This window comes from Erpetoichthys calabaricus, chromosome 3, assembly GCF_900747795.2.
Source record: "Erpetoichthys calabaricus chromosome 3, fErpCal1.3, whole genome shotgun sequence".
NCBI classification, from domain to species: domain Eukaryota; kingdom Metazoa; phylum Chordata; class Cladistia; order Polypteriformes; family Polypteridae; genus Erpetoichthys; species Erpetoichthys calabaricus.
This window is the reverse complement of record NC_041396.2, coordinates 183,998,897-184,018,055: the sequence shown is the minus strand read 5'-3', so window position 1 is coordinate 184,018,055 and position 19,159 is coordinate 183,998,897. Positions and strand designations below refer to the sequence as shown.

General features: G+C 33.0%; 1 protein-coding gene across 3 annotated transcripts in view; it reads right to left on the bottom strand.

Annotated features, from left to right (window-relative positions):
• The window catches only part of tube1 (tubulin, epsilon 1), a 35,998-nt gene that overhangs the window by 3,405 nt on the left and 13,434 nt on the right, over nt 1-19,159 (bottom strand). For 2 of the 3 annotated variants that reach the window (XM_028797582.2, XM_028797581.2), the window contains exons 6-12: nt 17,317-17,438; nt 12,483-12,670; nt 9,843-10,012; nt 4,781-4,921; nt 4,029-4,169; nt 1,866-2,040; nt 38-197 (exon numbers count right to left, since the gene is read on the bottom strand). In XM_028797582.2, coding sequence (XP_028653415.2) covers nt 39-197; nt 1,866-2,040; nt 4,029-4,169; nt 4,781-4,921; nt 9,843-10,012; nt 12,483-12,670; nt 17,317-17,438 — 1,096 coding nt within the window. In that variant the 3' untranslated portion in view covers nt 38. Of the gene's footprint in view, nt 1-37; nt 198-1,865; nt 2,041-4,028; nt 4,174-4,780; nt 4,922-9,842; nt 10,013-12,482; nt 12,671-17,316; nt 17,439-19,159 lie in introns of those variants that run through there. The other variant, XM_051925246.1, reaches the window with a different exon arrangement.

The window sequence follows — 19,159 nt, the reverse complement described above, 5'->3', positions numbered from 1 at the left end:
TACTAGGTTTGCAAATAATCATAATTCACTACTGTACCTTATACAGCTATATTAAGTCTAGGTGCATCTTCCATTATTAACCCCTTTGTTGCATCTAATTGATCATATTCCTGTATAAGGGACGATAGTGATGAGACAGCTTCAGTGAAACACTCTTGCTCCATTCCATCCACATCTAAGTAATGGTGTAGGTGTGCCTGAAATTAAAATATCACCTGTTTTTAGAAAAAATGAATAAATTAACCTTAATCTACTTAATTCTCAATTAATTAGTTTATTCATAATCTTTTAAATACGCAGTCACCCAATTGATATCAAATAAAAAAAAAAACAAACAAAAAAAACTGTAAATTAAAAAAAATATATTTTTAATATAGTGCTGGAAGTGTGGCAATCAGGAAACTGGGTAATTGTATCACATACATACAGCTCAGAAACAGAACCAAAACTACATATTATTCATGAAAAAAAAACAAAAAAAAAAAAAAACAAACCAAACAGTGGTGATCCATTTAACCACAGAAAGGTTTCAGTTCACAAAGTGATATTTCTGAATTATTATTATTTGTTTTTACTAAAATTGTTTTCAGTCTATGACTCAGATGCCAATGCTATTTGAATGTTTATATAAAAAAAAATCAACATTGGTTGGATTATAAATATTACTGTAAAAAGTACACAAATCAATATAATCAAAAATTAAAAGGATCTTTTCAGAATTTTCTCTGTGGTTGTCCAAATTAAGGTACCTCTGACAGAGTATATAGTTCAACAGAAAACAAAATAAAAAAAGAATTTAAATCAAACAAGTCCACTTAAGTAGAAAATTAAAAGATGAAAAAGTCTGAAGGACTTGTTCTTTTCAGTCTCCTCAGAACCCTTATGCCAGAAAAGAAATTTAGAATGCATTTAAAGGAGTAGCTTTGAATATTCTGTTGTGGCCACAGAAAAATGGACCTCATCTTTAAACATGTAAAAATAACGGAGACATCACAGAAGTTTGTCACTCTTGCCTACACCTGTTTTTGGACCTGAGAAAGTTGATGAACCTCAGCCATCTTATAAGAGGTGCTACAAAGCTATGGAGTCCTATGACAGCTGCTACACTTGGGGTTAAATTTTTTCTGCTTGCAGATAATGCCCTTTTTGTCTCCTTCAAGTGTGATTTCTGCTGGACAATGGAATAGTTTACAGCAAAGTGTGAAGCAACTAGGATGAAAATAGTCACATTCAGATCTGTGATCTCTGATGTGTTCTTGAAAACAAGATTTACTTTCTGTGAACAGAGTGGCATCTGCCCTAATGAATACATTTAAATATTGCTAGAATCTTTCCTAAGAAAAAGTGGAGGAAATTGTGTGATTGATCAACAGACTGTTGGAAGTATGGTGAGTATTTTACTGCTAGAACTGGAGGTAAAAAAAAAAATCCTCAGGAGGGAAAAAAAAAAAGTTATGGTCCAATTACAGAACATCTTTTACCAGTATTAAAGGTTTTTGTCTGTAGGCAATAAGGACAAAAATGACACTGCCATGCAATGCTCAAAGGCTCATTCTCTAATTCAATGCAACTGGCTTGCAATTCTAGTAGGATGCTAGAAACTTGAGACTGACAGTAATTAGATACAAAGGTTTGTGCATCTAGCACATTGGGGGATTAAATATATCCCAGGTAATCTGCCAGTATATGGAAATTCTTAAGTAGGTAATGGAAATTGTTGCTAATGCCAATCTAGTGTATTTAGCACTGCTTTCCATTTTACTACAGACACCAAGAAACATAAATGTTAGATAAAATTATACATCCATTATACACTTTTAACAATAAGGAAAAGCTCATAGAAAACATTGCAGAAAATAACTTGCCTTTTTCTTGTACAATTTCATGAATCTCTCTTTCAGTTCCATGAAGGTGGGCTTGACACATGTATTGTTTGCTAAGGCAAGCAAAGAATGTGAATGTCCAACAGGTGGAATGGAACACAGTCCAGTTTTCCATCCTTCTTGATTCCATGAAACAAATGACAGAGAAGGCTTGAGTCTGCAATGGAATACCACTTAGTAAGAACACTGAATTTTAAGGCACAGCTTAAATATTATTATATTTATAATAATAATAATAATAATAATAATAATAATAATAATAATAATATAATATTACATATTATAGACAAAACACTTAAAACAGTTGAAATGCAAGACTGTTTAAAAAAAACATGGAGGTGTGAGGAAGAATCCACATCAATTTCTCATAGCATATTTTTTCATGAGATCTTGATGTGATACAGAGCATGAGAAACTGGAAACAGGAGGAGACATAACCTTTGGAATTACCCAGAAATTGTCCCGTTTTGATAAATTATTACTTTTTTAAAAAAACCCAAGGTACCATTAAATTGGCTTTAGAAATATAGTCAAGACATTACGAATGTTGTAAATGGTTATTACTGCTTGAAGTGAATAATTTATAATTATTCACATTCACAAGACTGCAAAACCCCTTTCTCAGCTGCCCCACCAGTGTCCTAATGGTAAACTCTCTTAGGTCATCCTAAATTAATTGTGTTTAAATCTTAATTGGCTACTACAGAAACCTTTATAACTATGTTAGTGTGACTGAAACCTGTTATTCAGTTTAATAGTGTAAAAGTAATATCTATCCATCTTCTAAGTAAGTTACCTTTCATCAAGTTACAAGACACTAGCCTCGATCAAATATGTCCAAAACGAAACAGCTTTCTTAAGAAACACATCAACCTGCTGTAGCTGAAGGTTACTTCATTTGAGATTTAATACCCACTGTCCTGTACTGGTCCCCAAGTTTTATTCCAAAGTAGGCGAAATAAGTTTATTTTAAAAAAATCTATAAAACTTTTTTCCTGTTTATATACTACAAGCTTTCCATAAGCACAGAAAAAACATCAGGAATGTTCACAAAATCTCCAGACAGCATAATATGAACTAACAGTACAGCAAAAAAAAAAAAAAACCTCTTCACTGATCATGTACAAGTGCACTGACTGTAGAAGTGTTAAAAAAAAAAAAAAAGGGGGTCAAATAAGGTATGTTGTGCAATAATTACATTTTTAGTCAGAACAGGTGTGGATGAGAGAATCTGTACAGTAGACGGCACAAATGCATTATCAAGTGGGATATGGACTGCCATGATGAAGAAGATGTAGAAAAAAAAATAATGAGTTAAGACAGTTTACCATCAGAACACTGGGGTAATGGTTGCTGAAAATAGGCTTTTGTAGTCATATATAAATAATAAATTATAAATCTTTTCGAATAACAATAGCCGTCTGCAACATTAATATCCTATTGCCAATTTTAATAAATCAATTTACACCTTATATCAATTTCTATCAAAAACATGAAAATTTCTGGGTGATTCCAAACTTTTGGACAATAATGTACATTAGTTAAAACTGCTGCTTTTTAAACAGGAACAATTTAAATTTCTGAGACTATTAATTTGGCTGGGAATGACTTTATAAGGCAAAATTAAGAAATCTCTGAAGTGAGCAGAACAACAGTTACGTAAATATACTCCCACCCATCCCAAACCATCAGATGCCCTACAGCATTTCCTTTAATCATAGCACTGTCACTTGTCTGTGTCGAGTTTACACATTATTCCTGGTTCTGTGAGTTTTTCTTCCTTCACTAGCCCCAAAAGACATGCAAGTAGCATTATCAGTGAGTATATGCATGAGTGTGTGTTGTTTTTGGCCTTGTGCACAAAGTTAATGTGATGGGTACCAGCTCTCCATGTCCTTGAACTAGATAAACAGGTAAGAAAATAGATTTATAATTAAAATGTCCATCCCTGTAATTCCTACCAGTAAATTCATCAGTGTAAAAACTTGCACAGAATTATTTAAAATGCAGTTTTTACAGACAAACTTTTTCAGGTTTCTAATCATTAATAAACAATGCACTTCAGTGATGATCAAAAACAAAGGAAGTTGAATTCCTGCATTGATTTCAAGATAAGAGTGTGAAAATTAAAGATATGCTCCTCACCTTTCAATATTCCTTCTGAGATCTGAGACCTGAACATTTCCTCGTACCATAAGTGCACAGGCCAAATACAAGCCATGCTTTGGGTTAGCATGAATTAGCTGGTGATCTTTGCTAAAGGCATCAGAAAACATTTGATCCAGCCTATCTGACAAATAGAGAGGCACCACAAATAAAAAATAGATTAATTTTTCACACTGAAATACTACATAATATCAGTGTTAAACGAGAGACAAATAATAAATGTTTCCTCTTATTACCTATTCTTTCATACACAGAATTAACTGATAGACAACTTACCATTAAAAATTCATATTTACAATGAAACCCCGTTTTACTAATACTTACTGAAGAACTTCAACTACAATTATTACAATTAAAGGATACAATAACAATACATTATAAAAGATATTTATTTACTTAAACATATGCAAAATATGAAACTATCTTTTTTTTCTACTTAAAATCCACATATTTTTTTAAACTATTAAAAGAGGTAAGTGATTTTTCCATCCTAGTACTTAATAACAAGGTTTCAACAGTATTAATTATTTTCTTATAGTGTATGTTTTAAATGCGTTTTAGGACGGATATGGAAGGAAATTATTTAAAAAATGCATGCTCTGCTTACTACAGCTGAAAGAGATCATTATTACTACCTGTGGAAAATATCCAAAATCTACGTTAATATCCTGTACCCATGAAAAAGCAAATACACATGCACATTTTTAAAAATAGCACAAGGTATACCTTACCTCCTAGAAGGAATATTAACATCGGCCAGTGTGTATAAGGGAGTTAAACTGGATACCAGATAGTGAAGCCTTGGAAATGGGACAAGATTCATAGTAATTTCATTAAGATCCATATTTAATGAACCTTCAAATCTGGCAGAACTGTAAATAGAAATTATATTTTTTTAGGAAACTACCAAAGTGTCATTTAGAATCAGCTAAATACCTTAAATAATTTTGCTTTAAACTCTAGTAGCTACAATTTTTCAATTCAACCAAATTCTTAATTAGTAGTAAGATCCTTTGGTTTATCGATTATATTTGCGACTTTAACTTATTCTGTTGTGTCACAAATTACATTCAGCCAATAATTACATTTTCTAAAAAAAAAAAAACAACAAAATGGAATGAAATGGATTTGAATCCTTTAATGTTTCAATTTTTTTCTTTTTTATTCAGAGTACTTTATTTAAATCAGCTACTATATATGAAAATAAGCAAACAGAAATGTGTAAAATTAATTTCAGTGCAGGAAAAAAGTCATGGTAACAATGTGTCTTTGAAATCTTCAAAAAGAAGCAAATGCCTCTTTGCTGTTAATTCTAAACCACAGCCAGAGATCTAGAATTAGCAATCTCATTAAATTAGGATTTTAACTGTCAATACGATTGACATTATATCAGCTGAAACAAAAACTGTAACCACATCAGGCCAAAAAGATTACTGGAGCTGAGCACCTGTGCTATAAAACTTTCATAAAAGACTGCTAAAGTGAGAGAAAAAACTGAAGCTGCAGATTGAAGAATGCAGTTAGATCAAGGAACAGCACAAATACAGTAATGGTATGGCTTGAGAATTTTGTGTATATACTACAAAGCGCCCATATTGATGTAACACAACCTCAAGTGTGTTAAACACACACTCCCCAATGTCACTTTTCATTGAAGACAGGATTCTTAACCAATGAATGAGGGGGAGAGGCAGATCTTTAATTCAACAGTACAGTATTAAGAGAAAATGTCATTTTTATTTATCCTGTACAAAGAATATGCCAGAAATAAGAAAATATTTGGCAAAAAACAAGCAATTCTGCATGTTTTGAGCATATGACTGGATAAAGGACACGTGGACTATGCAACACAAGTTGAGAATTTTACTTTCTCGTATATATAGTATAGAGAAAGTATAGGAATTGTGAAAAAATTCGACCTCAAGATTTTGAGGAATCTTGACGTTTTAGACCTTCCGGAGTCTGAAAATACCCATAATTTTTAAAATTATGTCTTGTCTGTGTGTTTGTGTGTAAACACGGTAACTCGAAAATGCTTTGACCTAGGTTAATGAGATTTTGTACACCTGCTTTATATCATAAATTATGAATCCTATCAACGTTTGGGCCACTTCTGGTTTACTTTAGCAAATTCTCAAGTAAACTATGGTTATAATTACAGATAGATGATTCAAATTTTGAAGAGATATTTATAATGATAAAAAGCAAACAGATATGAAATTTGAAAAAAATAACTTATTAGTAATACTAATTAGTAGTATTTTATTTAAACAACCATCCAAATTTTTTGAATTCAATATACAGTAATGCATATTCATTCAATAACTTATTAATTTTATTTTAATTTATACATCATCAGTTTAACAATAACTTATAAACATTGAACATGCCATGTACATATAAAGATGTAATGGGAACAATAAGCTGTTACGTCCTCGTCATGCTCCTTGTAATACATTTCATTTTATGATTTTTTTTTTTTTTTGCCATCGTTATCATAATTAAATGTAGCTAAATGCAGTTTTTTACCTACAGCAATTTATTGCAACAAATATTATACAATTTTAGGTGACTACAACTCTTTTTACTTTGCATATAATCTAGGTAATGCATATATAAATATGAAAAAATTCCACCACCGTTTTCGACCTACCTAAGTGTGAAAATGTCATTTTAATATAAAGTTTGATTACAGAGATAAATGATTGTGTACTGATATTATCAACTAGTTATGATGAGAAACAAAAAGAAAGACATTTGAGGAATATTGAACAACTGGAAGTGGCTCTGATGACCCTTCCTCTGTCTCAGTATATGAGATAGTCGAGGGGAGCACACTCCTGATTTTTTTTTTCTTTTTTCCATGGATGTTTTTCACATCAATCGCCATTGTTCTGCACTGGTCATATACTTTTTCCAAGAAAACAGAGCAAAACTTTTTTGACCACCACTACAAAATTACAAGGGGTAAGCAACATATTAAAACATTTTATATATATTTATACTGTATATATATAATTTTTTGGGATTGAGTATTCCTTTCATACAGTCAGTGGTTCATTGGCACATGAGGTTCAATGCACTATTGTTAGTGTTGATATTATATTCATGATATGTTATTTAACAGTTACCAAAAGTTTTACAGGATTACTAAGAAACAACAAAGGAGTTTTAAATACTTGAAACATATTTAACATACATCTATAAAACATAATCAGTTTGTTCTTTATGCACAGGTTTGTTTTTAAAAATACAGGCTTAAAGTATAGCACATGGGCACTTTTACCCTCAAGTCTGGTTGACATATAATTTCTGACATTGCCCAGTGGAGTCAGAGCAAGTTATCTACTGCAATTTAGAAAGAAAAAAAAAAAACAAAATTACAAAGAGAGATGCTTTCCACTGCTAAAAATATTTATGTACTAAATGCCACAAGTTTGTAGTTAACAAACTTTGCTGATAAATATAACTAATGTTTACCAAATTTCCGCTTTCTCACCCAGATGACACAGGGTAAGAATTATCTTATCTAGCCTGTACATATTTATATATAGCTAAAATCTCAAATAACAAACTTTACCACTTGTAATTTGAACATTTATATTTTTTATAAATTGCTACCTAATGCAGAAGAGGCCAAAAATAGTTTATTGCATACTGCAAATTACAGAAACAATACAATATGGTCAAAATATGCAGCTTGAAACAGGCAAAAAACAATGTAAAAATGCATTTAATTATCTATTCAGATCAAAATAAATTATAAAGTATACATAATGTTTACATGGTTGCCAAATGTTCTTTAAAATAAAATAATTTTGAAACATACAGTAATAAAAATGGACATGCAATTTTGTATTTCTATTCCAAATGCTTAAACCAGAGTGCTGCTTTTTGAGTATTATGTAAAGCCTAATAAAACAGTACCTTGCTCATTTAAAGATTTACGATCGTAGGAATGCTGTATTTGGCAAATATGTTTCCCTAAAACTTTGGACAAGACAATTTTAACGTTTAACTACATTTAAATTTTTCAGATGTATGATGTAAGAAAGAACTATGTACTTATAAGTTTCAAATTTCTGACATATAAAGGGAATTTGAAAGTATTAGCATAAATCACATTTCAATTCATCTGGATTCTAGTGCCCTCTACTGAACTTCAATGGCTTTATCATTTTAAAACAATGTCCAGATTTCCTACATTTAGTTCTACCAGTTATATCATTTATGCAGTTTATAATGCCTGAAAACAAAACAAAACAAAAAAAAAAAGACATTTGGATAAAGACAAGGTTAGGCAGTAGGGAATTCAACAATGACAGTTCGTCATTAAACAAATGTGTACAGTCAAAGAAATGGCAAAGACATAACATATATATTTTCATAATAAACATGTTAGTGTTACAGCATGGTGACTAAAAAAAATTGTACTTAATTATGAAAAATTGTACTTAGCTGTTAAATTAATACGTTGGAGATCTGTTATCTTTTAATCATAACAACCATATAATACTGACCTGTGTAAATAAAACATCTCATCACTATTGCTTTATTGGCATTTGTTTGTTTCATATCTTTCTTTGTTTATACTAGATTCAGTATTAAAATAAACACTCCTTCAACAAATATGCTGTGAAAGTTGTCAGATGAAATTACATCAGGACCAATAAAATTGTCTAGACTCACCCTTTCAACAAGTTTGATTTGTTGCTGGGTGAAATTAACACATTACTGTACTTTCAGTTTTTTTTCTTCACTCCCAAAATAACAAGAAATGCACGAATGCTCCCTTCAACCCAAATAAATTAGAAAATAATTTCTAAATGCCATGTACAATGTATTTGCTTGATGCAAAGAAATCAATATAGCAAATGTCTGAACTTCACATTTACATAAAATGTCAGCTGTGAGTTAATCAAAGTCCATGTACTTAATGAAAATGCACACAAATACGGTTCTATTTACTTGTTTGTAATGTTTTGATAATGGTTTAAAGTAGAATATAACCCTATAGTGAAACTAAAATATTCAGCATTATACATCATCTTACAATTTAGGCCTAAAAAGTGGCATAAAGGATGGTGGTGCTCTCTTTGAGCTCCAGAGACAGAGGATTTATGGCCCTCTACACTGTCTGGAGATTTCATGTTCTAACTCTATCCTTGTGGGCATTCTCAAGTTCCCAATTTTCTCTTATATGCCAAAAGACAAAGTGGAAGGGTGACTGTGATCTTTAAGCAAGACTGCTACATTTTCATGGGTGTGTATGTGCTAAACAAGGGTCTGCTGCCCTTTCCAAGTGTGGTTCCTGACTTGTTTTCAATGCTAAAGGCATAGGCTCCCAGTTATATGCCAGAAGAAAACAGTATCACAATAAGAAAGTTAGTTCAGTGTATTTAAAAAAAAAAAATTTATTATACTTTATTAATCCCAAAGGAAATTACTTTTTTTTTTTCGCATACCCCTTGGGATCAGAGCACAGGGTCAGCCATTATACAGCACCCCTGGAACAATTGAAGGTTAAGGGCCTTGCTCAAGGGCCCAGCAGAGTAGCATCTCTTTTGGCAGTGATAGGGATTCAAACAGGCAACCTTTGGGATACCAGCGCAGATCTTTAGCCTCAGAACTATTACTCCGGGTGAATAGATGGATCTTATTATATAAAACTGTTTCTTTAGATGGTCATAAACTGAGAATCTCTTTATAAGTCATCAGATGTAATTCAACATGCAATCTTTAAGAATGTTTCATGTCAAATATGTATGCATAAAAAGAAAACAATATTCATACCTTGTTAAACTGAGCAGTAAATTAGCAACTATGTTATTCATTGCATCAAAAGGTTTTTCCTGCACACTAACACCACCCTGTCCAGAAATTATTGCTGTCTCTTGTTTTATTGCTCCAACCTTTCCAGAATGGGACATGAGCTTTATTTTGTTGGCAATATCAACTAATGCCTAAAAAAAATAAATAAATAAATAAATTATAAGAAAACCTACATTATCAATATATGGAGCCCCTAATGGGATATGGTATGATTTTTTTTTTCTGGTGAACAAACTGGTGCACACCAGATCGGTAAGGTCACACCAGGTAATATTACAGGTGTTCCACATACCTTGAGATAAGCACCAAATAACATTGCATGCATACTTCATTGTATGTGAAAAGAACATACTGCTTCAGTAACAGTCTGATATTACATACAGTATATAGTTACACTGTACAAAAATAGATATTGACAACTTTATAAATGTTCACATTCAAACCTAGGTAGTTGGATCCATGAAGCTGCACTACTGTTTAGTAAATGGTAACTGAATTAGTTAGGTAACTAACTACTCACAACTACTTACTAGTTCACAGCCAGCTTCTTATTTGAACAAGTTATAAGAGTAATTCATATTTCACATTTTGATTGCACGTAACTTTTTCCCAGTCCAATACGGGTATGCTAAGCCCTGGAAAAGTTTATAATCTCTAATATCTAAAGTACAGGTGAAACTCTGCTGTTCAATGTTCAGTCAATGATTGAATCATGCTGTGTTATTTTAAAAGAGACTTCCACATTAAACTGCATGTTAATGTAGCCTAAAACTTAATAATAATCTTATCAAAAACAGGATATTAAAAACTGTTTTCAATTCGATTCAACTCACTGCTGTGACCTGTAATTACTGCAGTTTGTTCTGTGCAGTGCAATGGAGGATCAATGTGCCAGGTTTGCCAGTGGATTAGGATATTCAAGTTTGGTCAGGCAAAAATCTTCTCATTTTAACAAGGGCATGTCTCTTGTCACAAAACAGTGACAATTTTAAGATATTTAACCTTTTAGAATGCATGTTAAATACCATAGTCCATTGGCGTAGTAAAGCGAATGTGCCAAGTTTGCCAGAGAATTAAATTAGCCTATTGCTTCACAATGAGCAATACTCACAGGCAATAAAAATGTGGAATACGAATTGCTCTTGCATCTTGTTAGATAAGAAGCTGGCGGCAAGCTAGTAAGTAGCTATGAGTAACTAGCTAACTTAATTACCTTTTACTACAGAGTAGTGCAGTGGTTTGCACAACTGCTTCACGTATCTAACAGTCTGGGTTTTAATGTAAACTTGTTATAAACTTGATAATATCTATTTTTGCAGTATGCTCTGTTCATACAAAATGATGTATAGTCACAATAGCATTTGGTGCTCATCTCAAGGTACACGGTGTGGATGTAATATTACCTGGTGTGACATTAAAGTATCTGGTGTGCATGCGAGAATATGTGGTGGACACAAGATAGTACGTGGTGCTCACCAGCTTGTTTTCCAGAAGAAAAAATAAATATATATATATATATATATATATATATATATATATATATATATATATATATATATATATATATATATATATATATATATATATATATATATACACACACACACACACACACATACATATATATATTATATATATACACACATATACTATGTCCCCTCAGTGTCTTCTTACTAATAAAACAGTTGCCTCACATGTAAAAAAATCAATTAACTAGAAAGTAATTTAAAATACAAATCATTATTATTCCAATTCTTAAAAAAATAAAATATAATACATTGACATTACAATAGACACATTATTGGGATGGAGGAAACAAGAGTATGGGCCGTAGGTCACTACTATAACCTAGACTGCTTGCTTGAATTTTTTTTCCACAAAGAGTGTTTAGTTAGTCAAAAAGGTTTTTATCTGTTGAAAATACAGATTATGCAATAAAATAGCTTTAGCAAGCCACTTGCCGGTTTTGTTGAAAGTATGCAAATTCTATTACTGAATTAACATTTTAAAGGTGTGTAGAGTTGTAGAATTCACAGTGCTTCGGACAGATCTTGCATAAAACTTTTAATTTATACAGGCATACATCATATGTATTGTCTTGTAATGCATTGTTTACATGAGGTGACAATCATCCTACTTCAGTGACAAACAGAGATGACCTAATGACAACATGAGAAACAGGGATGCATTGTACATTCTAATTCCACTTTTAGTTTACAGATGTAATATAATGTCATTACAAAATGAAGAAAAGTGTTATACTAGGATAGCAAAAGTCTAAAATGGTCAATTTTTACAACTTAATTAAGTTCATAATGATTTTAGGATTCTATAATCCGGCCCTCTATATTTTAAACTGGGATCTTCGTGGACTTTATATATTTAAAATCTCTAAATGTGTTGTGAAAAATCTTGATTTCAATTTAATTTATAACTTGGACATATACAGGTTGAACTAATGCGCACACACTCAGAAATAGCAAGTGCCACGTTTAGCATGCACAGCTGACATGTTTCAGTTTGGAAAGGCAAAATTAAGGCACAAACACAAGGTATTGTATAAGTTATCTAGATGCCTAGTTGCTAAAAATATATACTCACTTGATTTTCAATTGGTAGGACACAATCTGCATGTTCTGTCAACTCTCTCATAGCAAGAACACTATTATAGGGTGATGTAATAACATCATCTTCTGCTGACGGATAAACTGAAGTAACAATCCTATATACTTCAGGAAACTCATCTTTCAGAATGTTTAACACCAAAGTGCCCAAACCAGAACCTGTACCTAAAACACAGCACCAAAGACAAGCACATAATTATAATAGTGTTTTATAAAAAATACTGATACATACAATAATTACTCCTCAGAGCTTAGGTTTTAAAGTGCAAAACATCATTTCGTAAGATGGAATGCCCTTGGCTTATTGTGAGCGTTGTGAACATCGGAATGGAGAGTCTCTTATGGAGACCATTTTAAGTGTAAATTGGGGTAGTAGTAAGGACGAAGAATGATTATTCGCAGAGTTACCATTTACCTGGGTAAAACTGAGGAACACAACCAGTTAGGATGGAAATTTAGCATCATTTCCACCCTACCTCTGCCACTTCCAGGCAAGATACACAAATGTCCACCCACCTTGAAGGATAACATCCTTAGAGCACCAGAATTGATGGGAGGAAAAAGTCAGTCTTCTTCCACCATAGGGCACGCCAACTTTACAGTTATTTTTACAGAAGAATAACAACTGACTTGAAATTTAAATGGGGTCCTTTGGCGACAGCCAAAATGTTCTTAAATTCTTGGAGATTCATTTACAGTAGTTGGTGTAGGCAGCAGGATTTTAATAGCAAAAGATGATGGAGCTAGCAAATGTGCCCACTATGGTCTCTAGTCTGCAGCACCTTGCCGACCAATCACAGATACAGGATGCTAACCAGCAGACTATGATCATAAAGCAGAGGAAAGGAGAAAAGCAGAAAAAGCTGCCCAAGCTAAATACACAAGGTTCTGACACTGCTTTGAAATAATGAAGACACAGAGTAACATTTACTAGTTTGTTTGAAGGATCAGCCATGAAGTAACACTGACCATGACATGCACAGGTTCATTAGTTAGTGTTTCTCAAAAGCACTTCATGCCTATTATGACTCAGACAAAGAAAATACCCTGATGATTATGAAGTGCTTAAAAATAAAACCCTGGCTTATTACCTAGTGATACCCAACCAATGTGCTCAGAAGTGTAAAGAAGAAATATGGATTAACTCAAGTTACTTTCTAACTTTGCAACTTGCTCTCACAATCACCAATAAGCATTACTTTTAAGACCGAACAGAAAATTTGGTCCTTCACACTAATCTCTAGACATTTACTACTTACTGGCCCATTTAGAAGTATACCTAATATAGGCCGTCATCAGAAGTAGGAGATAATAAAGCCATGGGTTCATGTGCGTTTGCAAACAAATAGAATCAAGCTTAGAGAGCAAAGATTTAACATACTGTATTAAGATTGATCGACGAACTAGGAGGTTTTAATCTTTAAAACTGCAATATATGGTTAAAATCCTTTGAAAAAAAATCATATAGGGAAGCTAAAGATTCAAAGGTCACTTGTTTTTTGAGAAAGAAAACAAATGAATTGGCGCTAGGAGTCAACCTGTCAGTACTGCTAGGTTTAAGAAAGCCTCAACAGACACAAAGCCCAATAATGCAGTAAGCTGCTGTCTGCCATTTCAAAGACTGAAATGTGCTACACTGTTTATTTTCAAACAGAGTTAATGAACTGGTTGGAGGCTACCATGTATGAACATATAAAAACAGTAAATCAGACAGTATATCTACACTTAGAATATTAATATTTATTAAAATGATTTCATTTGCAAGTGGTTTGAAATTTGCATTGAAAGCAATTTTGCAAGCTAGATACAAAACTACAACAATAATAATAATAATAACAATAAGTAAAGGAACATCAGGTGCAAGCTAGATAATAATAATCACAGTGCTTGGAAGATACTGAATGTCCTTGCTGCTTTATAAATGCGTATAGCTGGTTAATTGTTTAAAAGTTGGAATAGGGATTTTGGATGCACAGCTCGAGTTCTGCAGATTCTGTATTTAGTCCTATATGCTTGCTCTCTTTTATGATTTTCATAATAAACCTTCCTGGTTTTACGTAGTAGTGGCAGCAGAGAGATAGGGGAACTACTGGAACAACTTACTGTATGTTTCGGATTATTTTATGTTTCCTTTTAGGCAGTGTGGATAAATCGGTAGTCTGAAAGCACAGGACTAACAGTTTTTAAATTTGGACAACCAAAACTACAGACTCACAAAGCCTGGTGGATATCAAATGTTTTGGATCATTGGCTTGTGCTTTATTTTCCTAATCAAAAATTATTTCATAAAAACAAAAGCCCCAAATCTTTATGTAGCAGCTTATCTTGTGTGTCACTTTTAAAGGCACCAGCACGCCAGACGGCTGTAACCACCATCTAAAAGCACACACATCCACTTGTGAAACAGTGTTAGCACTAAAGAAACTAAGGCAGTGAGGGCATGAATGGAAAAAGTTGACCATACCCTCCCACTGTTTGCCACAATATAAATAATGTAAGAATCCTCTTTAATAAAATCCGTGTGCGTCCAGGTGTCCGTGTGTGTGTGTGTCTTCTGGTGAAGTGCGCATGCACGGGGCACAATGCGATGCACAATATTACTGTCAGAGAAAGTTACAGGCGTTTTACGGAAATACAAACCAGTATTACTGCGAGAGGAAATTAAAGGTACACAATACAGTGACACATATTACAGCCACATACAAGCCAGTATTACTGTCAGAGGAAATTAAAGGCATGTTACCGACGCACACGCCTGTATTACCGCCAGAGAAAATTAAAGGTATATTCCGGACGTACAAGACAGTATTACTGTCACAGAAAATTAAAGACACACAATACATGGCGGCAGCCCACGAAGAACGGTCAGCTCAGCAAGTAAACATCAACAAAAGAAAGGCTGAAAGACAAAGAAAAATATGACCAACAAAAAGAATGAGGTCAAAGTCCCTTGCCATTTAATATAGACTGTTCCTACTAATGTTTATGCACTACTGTTCTAGCGCCCGTTATTGTAACGGGCTTAATGACTAGTTATAAATAAGGTAAGAATTAATGCAAACAAAGGATAGGACAAGGTGAGGCATTCCATTACTGCTCAATGCTAGTTACAAGTAGAATTAAACATAATTAAAAGCAGTACTATGACAAAAATAAATAGAGAACAACTTTTCAAATACATTGGAAGAACTTTTTCAGTGGAATGCAGAGTGTATGCTGTAAAGTAGTGAGGACTGTAGTGAGGAGACAGCATCACAACCAGTCAGAGAATGTAATCTGATAAATGCTGATAGCTTCTAGAAAAAGTGGTTCTTTTTTTCAGGCAAGACTAATTTTAGGATTGAAAAGGTGAGAAAGCACCGTAACATTAAACTGTTTACTATACTAGTCAACCTGCAAGATCGAACAAATGCTGGTACAGCATGGAGTCATTTAATGGAGTGTACAACTTGGAAACAAAAATGTACACTGTTGCAGCATGTAACTCTTCTTACGTGACAGGGCATGATACAGCTGAGAAAATGACGTAAAATATTCAGTAGCTTGGTGATAACATGGTGTGAATGTTTCAACAATGCTCACATCACAGTGTTTAGCCTTAGGAAACTGACATTAACTTTTGGAAATCAATGGGCTATACTTCATTACAAGCAGATCTTGCCTTATGCAGTCACAGAAAGGGCACAAGAGGAATCCTACTAATATAAAAATAAGATTCTCACCATTAAACGATATGTACTCTGGGATCCTTTGAGAAAATAATGGCTCCTTCTCTGGTAATACTGGAGTTTGTGAAAAACCTCTTTAATATTAGTCCAAAAACTGCTCAGTATGAATATATTTTATCAGGCCTAAAATCTCATCCTTACTAACATAAGTAAGCACTTAATGGTCCAAGCGTTACAAGTTTTAATGCAGCTGTATACATAGATCACTGACTGTGGTCATAACTTTTATGACGCTGTAAATTATATACTGCACCTCAGAATAACCCAGAAGGTCATTTAAAAGACCATGCATCAACATTACACAATCCTTTAAAAATCATCTGTTTACTGAAATATTCTACTGCAATGTAAACACAAGTGGCATCTTGAAGAGAAGATTGAATGCTATGCAGTAATGTACAGCAAAACTTTACAAATAAAAGTTGCTGTAAAAAGTTACAGTCAACCCATCACCCTGTATATAGAGAAGGGCTACCAGAAATCGTACCTAGACTACCAGGATTGCAAAGGTGGCAGCCCAGCAGACTACCATATGCATTTCCAACAAAGTTGTAATAGAAATGTTTTACTCCATTAGTTATCAACATGACACAGAATATGAATTAGATACAGTACACAGAAATGAAACTTCTACACACTGAATTGCACAGAGACTGTGCACATGAGTGCTGAGAAAAGCCATTTAAATAAAAGTTCAAATAACAGCAAGGATTAACCTAAAATGAAGAAAATGATCATAAGAAAACCTGGATCACTGTGGCACACCATCTCTAGTACTGTCCTGCACTTAGGACAAGCCCCTCATTACATTATATATTGGTCTATATGTTTGTCCTAAGCAATGATGTGACCAGAAAATAAAATGGGAGCATTATGTAGTTGGACTGAAAATACTGTTTGGACACTCAGCTTTCTTCTCACAATTTTACTGCTGTAAGACAGGCCTAACTAATAAGCAGATCTGACAAACATAATGTAAGAAAACAAAAACTTTACAACATCACTCAACTGTTACGCATATGCTTGACATGGCTCCTTAATTATCCATCATATTGGTATGTATGTTATGAAAGCAGAGCTTACCTCCTCCCATTGAATGTATGAGAAAGAAACACTGCAAGCAGTCACACTGTTCTGCAGCTTTTCTTAAGCACTCAACAATCTGCTCTCTGTATGTAGACCCATATACTTTATGCCCAACAGCCCTTTATAAAAAGAAATAACATTTGTAATCTTTTTTTAAAATAACAAAATGTTGTATGTTTGAAAACGGTAGCCTCAGAAACATACAATAGTGAGGCAGAACATCAGCACAGAACATAAATCACATTAATAGCAGAGTGTTTACCAAAAACACAATATTCGTTTGGCAAAAAAACAGTTGGTCTAGAAAGGAAAAGCAAATATATTATCAATTTATCATTTTATGAAAAAACTGAATACACCTAAGAATTTTAGTTTATGTTATACCCAGAAGCTATATCCAAAATAAGATCTTGTAAGCAGTTATATCCATCAATATAAATAAGACATATTCAGCTTAAGTTAGCTTAAAATAGTTTTGATGGTTGATTCAAAGTGACTTTTAACACAAGGGTGGCCAATATGGTTTGTTTTTATACCTTGACATTTTGTATTTTTTGAATTCAATAAATCATTAGGAATTGACATATTCTATTTGTTATGTTCTCTGTAAAGTATGAACAGTGTTAATGAAGTTTATAAACATCAAATGCAAGAGACCACTGGCTATTATGAAAGTTACCAACTCCTATGAGCTACAGAATTGCAAAGCTCTACTTTATTAAAGGATATACTATAGTACTTAATTAAACTAAAATATGAAAAGGATTGTGTGCCTTAACTGGTGACTAGGGTGTTGAATTTTAAAACACAAGGCTGCAAAGTGAACTACTTCAATATACGTCAAAGCCACATAGTCACAACACAAACACTACAAATGTACACTAAGTAGCCTGAAATTCTATGTTCTAATTATGTATTACTCTGCAATATCTCCCCTTAATCTGTCCTATTAATTACTCTCTTTTTAGGCGAGTTATCCTATAATGAGAAAACCAAGTCTATGTCTCTGTTTATCAGTTTGTCTGTCTACATGGAACAACTTAACTCCCAGAGAACAGATTTTGTTGAAATTTGGAGTTCATAGCCTTTAAGGATAGCTGGAAAGTTCAGTTTTCTTTATACTGTGAATAGAGAAAACTCTATAAATGTTTGAAATCTGAAAACCTTCTATTGAAAAGTATTGATGAATGTCTAAACTCATTTATCGTAATACACGGAAACACTCTGTGAGACTTCAATTATAGATTAGTTTATGGTTTCAAATTTACCTTGAAAATGGTTACTTCAAGGTGTATTTTTTTATATATATTTTTTCCTCCTTTACTCATCTGAAAGCCACTACTGAAGGCTATATAGATCCCTAATACAAGCTAGTCAAATGATGCAAGAGTCAGGCACCAGGTCAATTCTCTTGCTGCGTGAGGCCCTTTGAAGTTAACCTCAAATAAAAAAAAAAAAAATCAATTGTCTAGAAATGAGTATAATAATATAACAGGAAATGAATAATCTAAGCCTACCTGAGTAAGCACAAAGTAAACAGGAACACTAAAAACAACTTCACCGCTATATTATTTGCACTTTATAACTATTCAGTACTTCTCCAACACTGTGCTTTATTAGCAAAGCTCTAGATTTGCTCTTCAACATGATTCAAAACTGCCAATAGCTATACATTGAGACTTCAACAGAGATCATAACACTCCATCGGGTATGTTTTTCAAAAAAGTTGTGTGTAAGAAACTTGAATTAAAATTAGTCAGAGATACTCAACAGCTATCAAAAACAAATCAATCAATGCCATATTTACATCACTTGAATTTGACAATATTACCTATGAAAA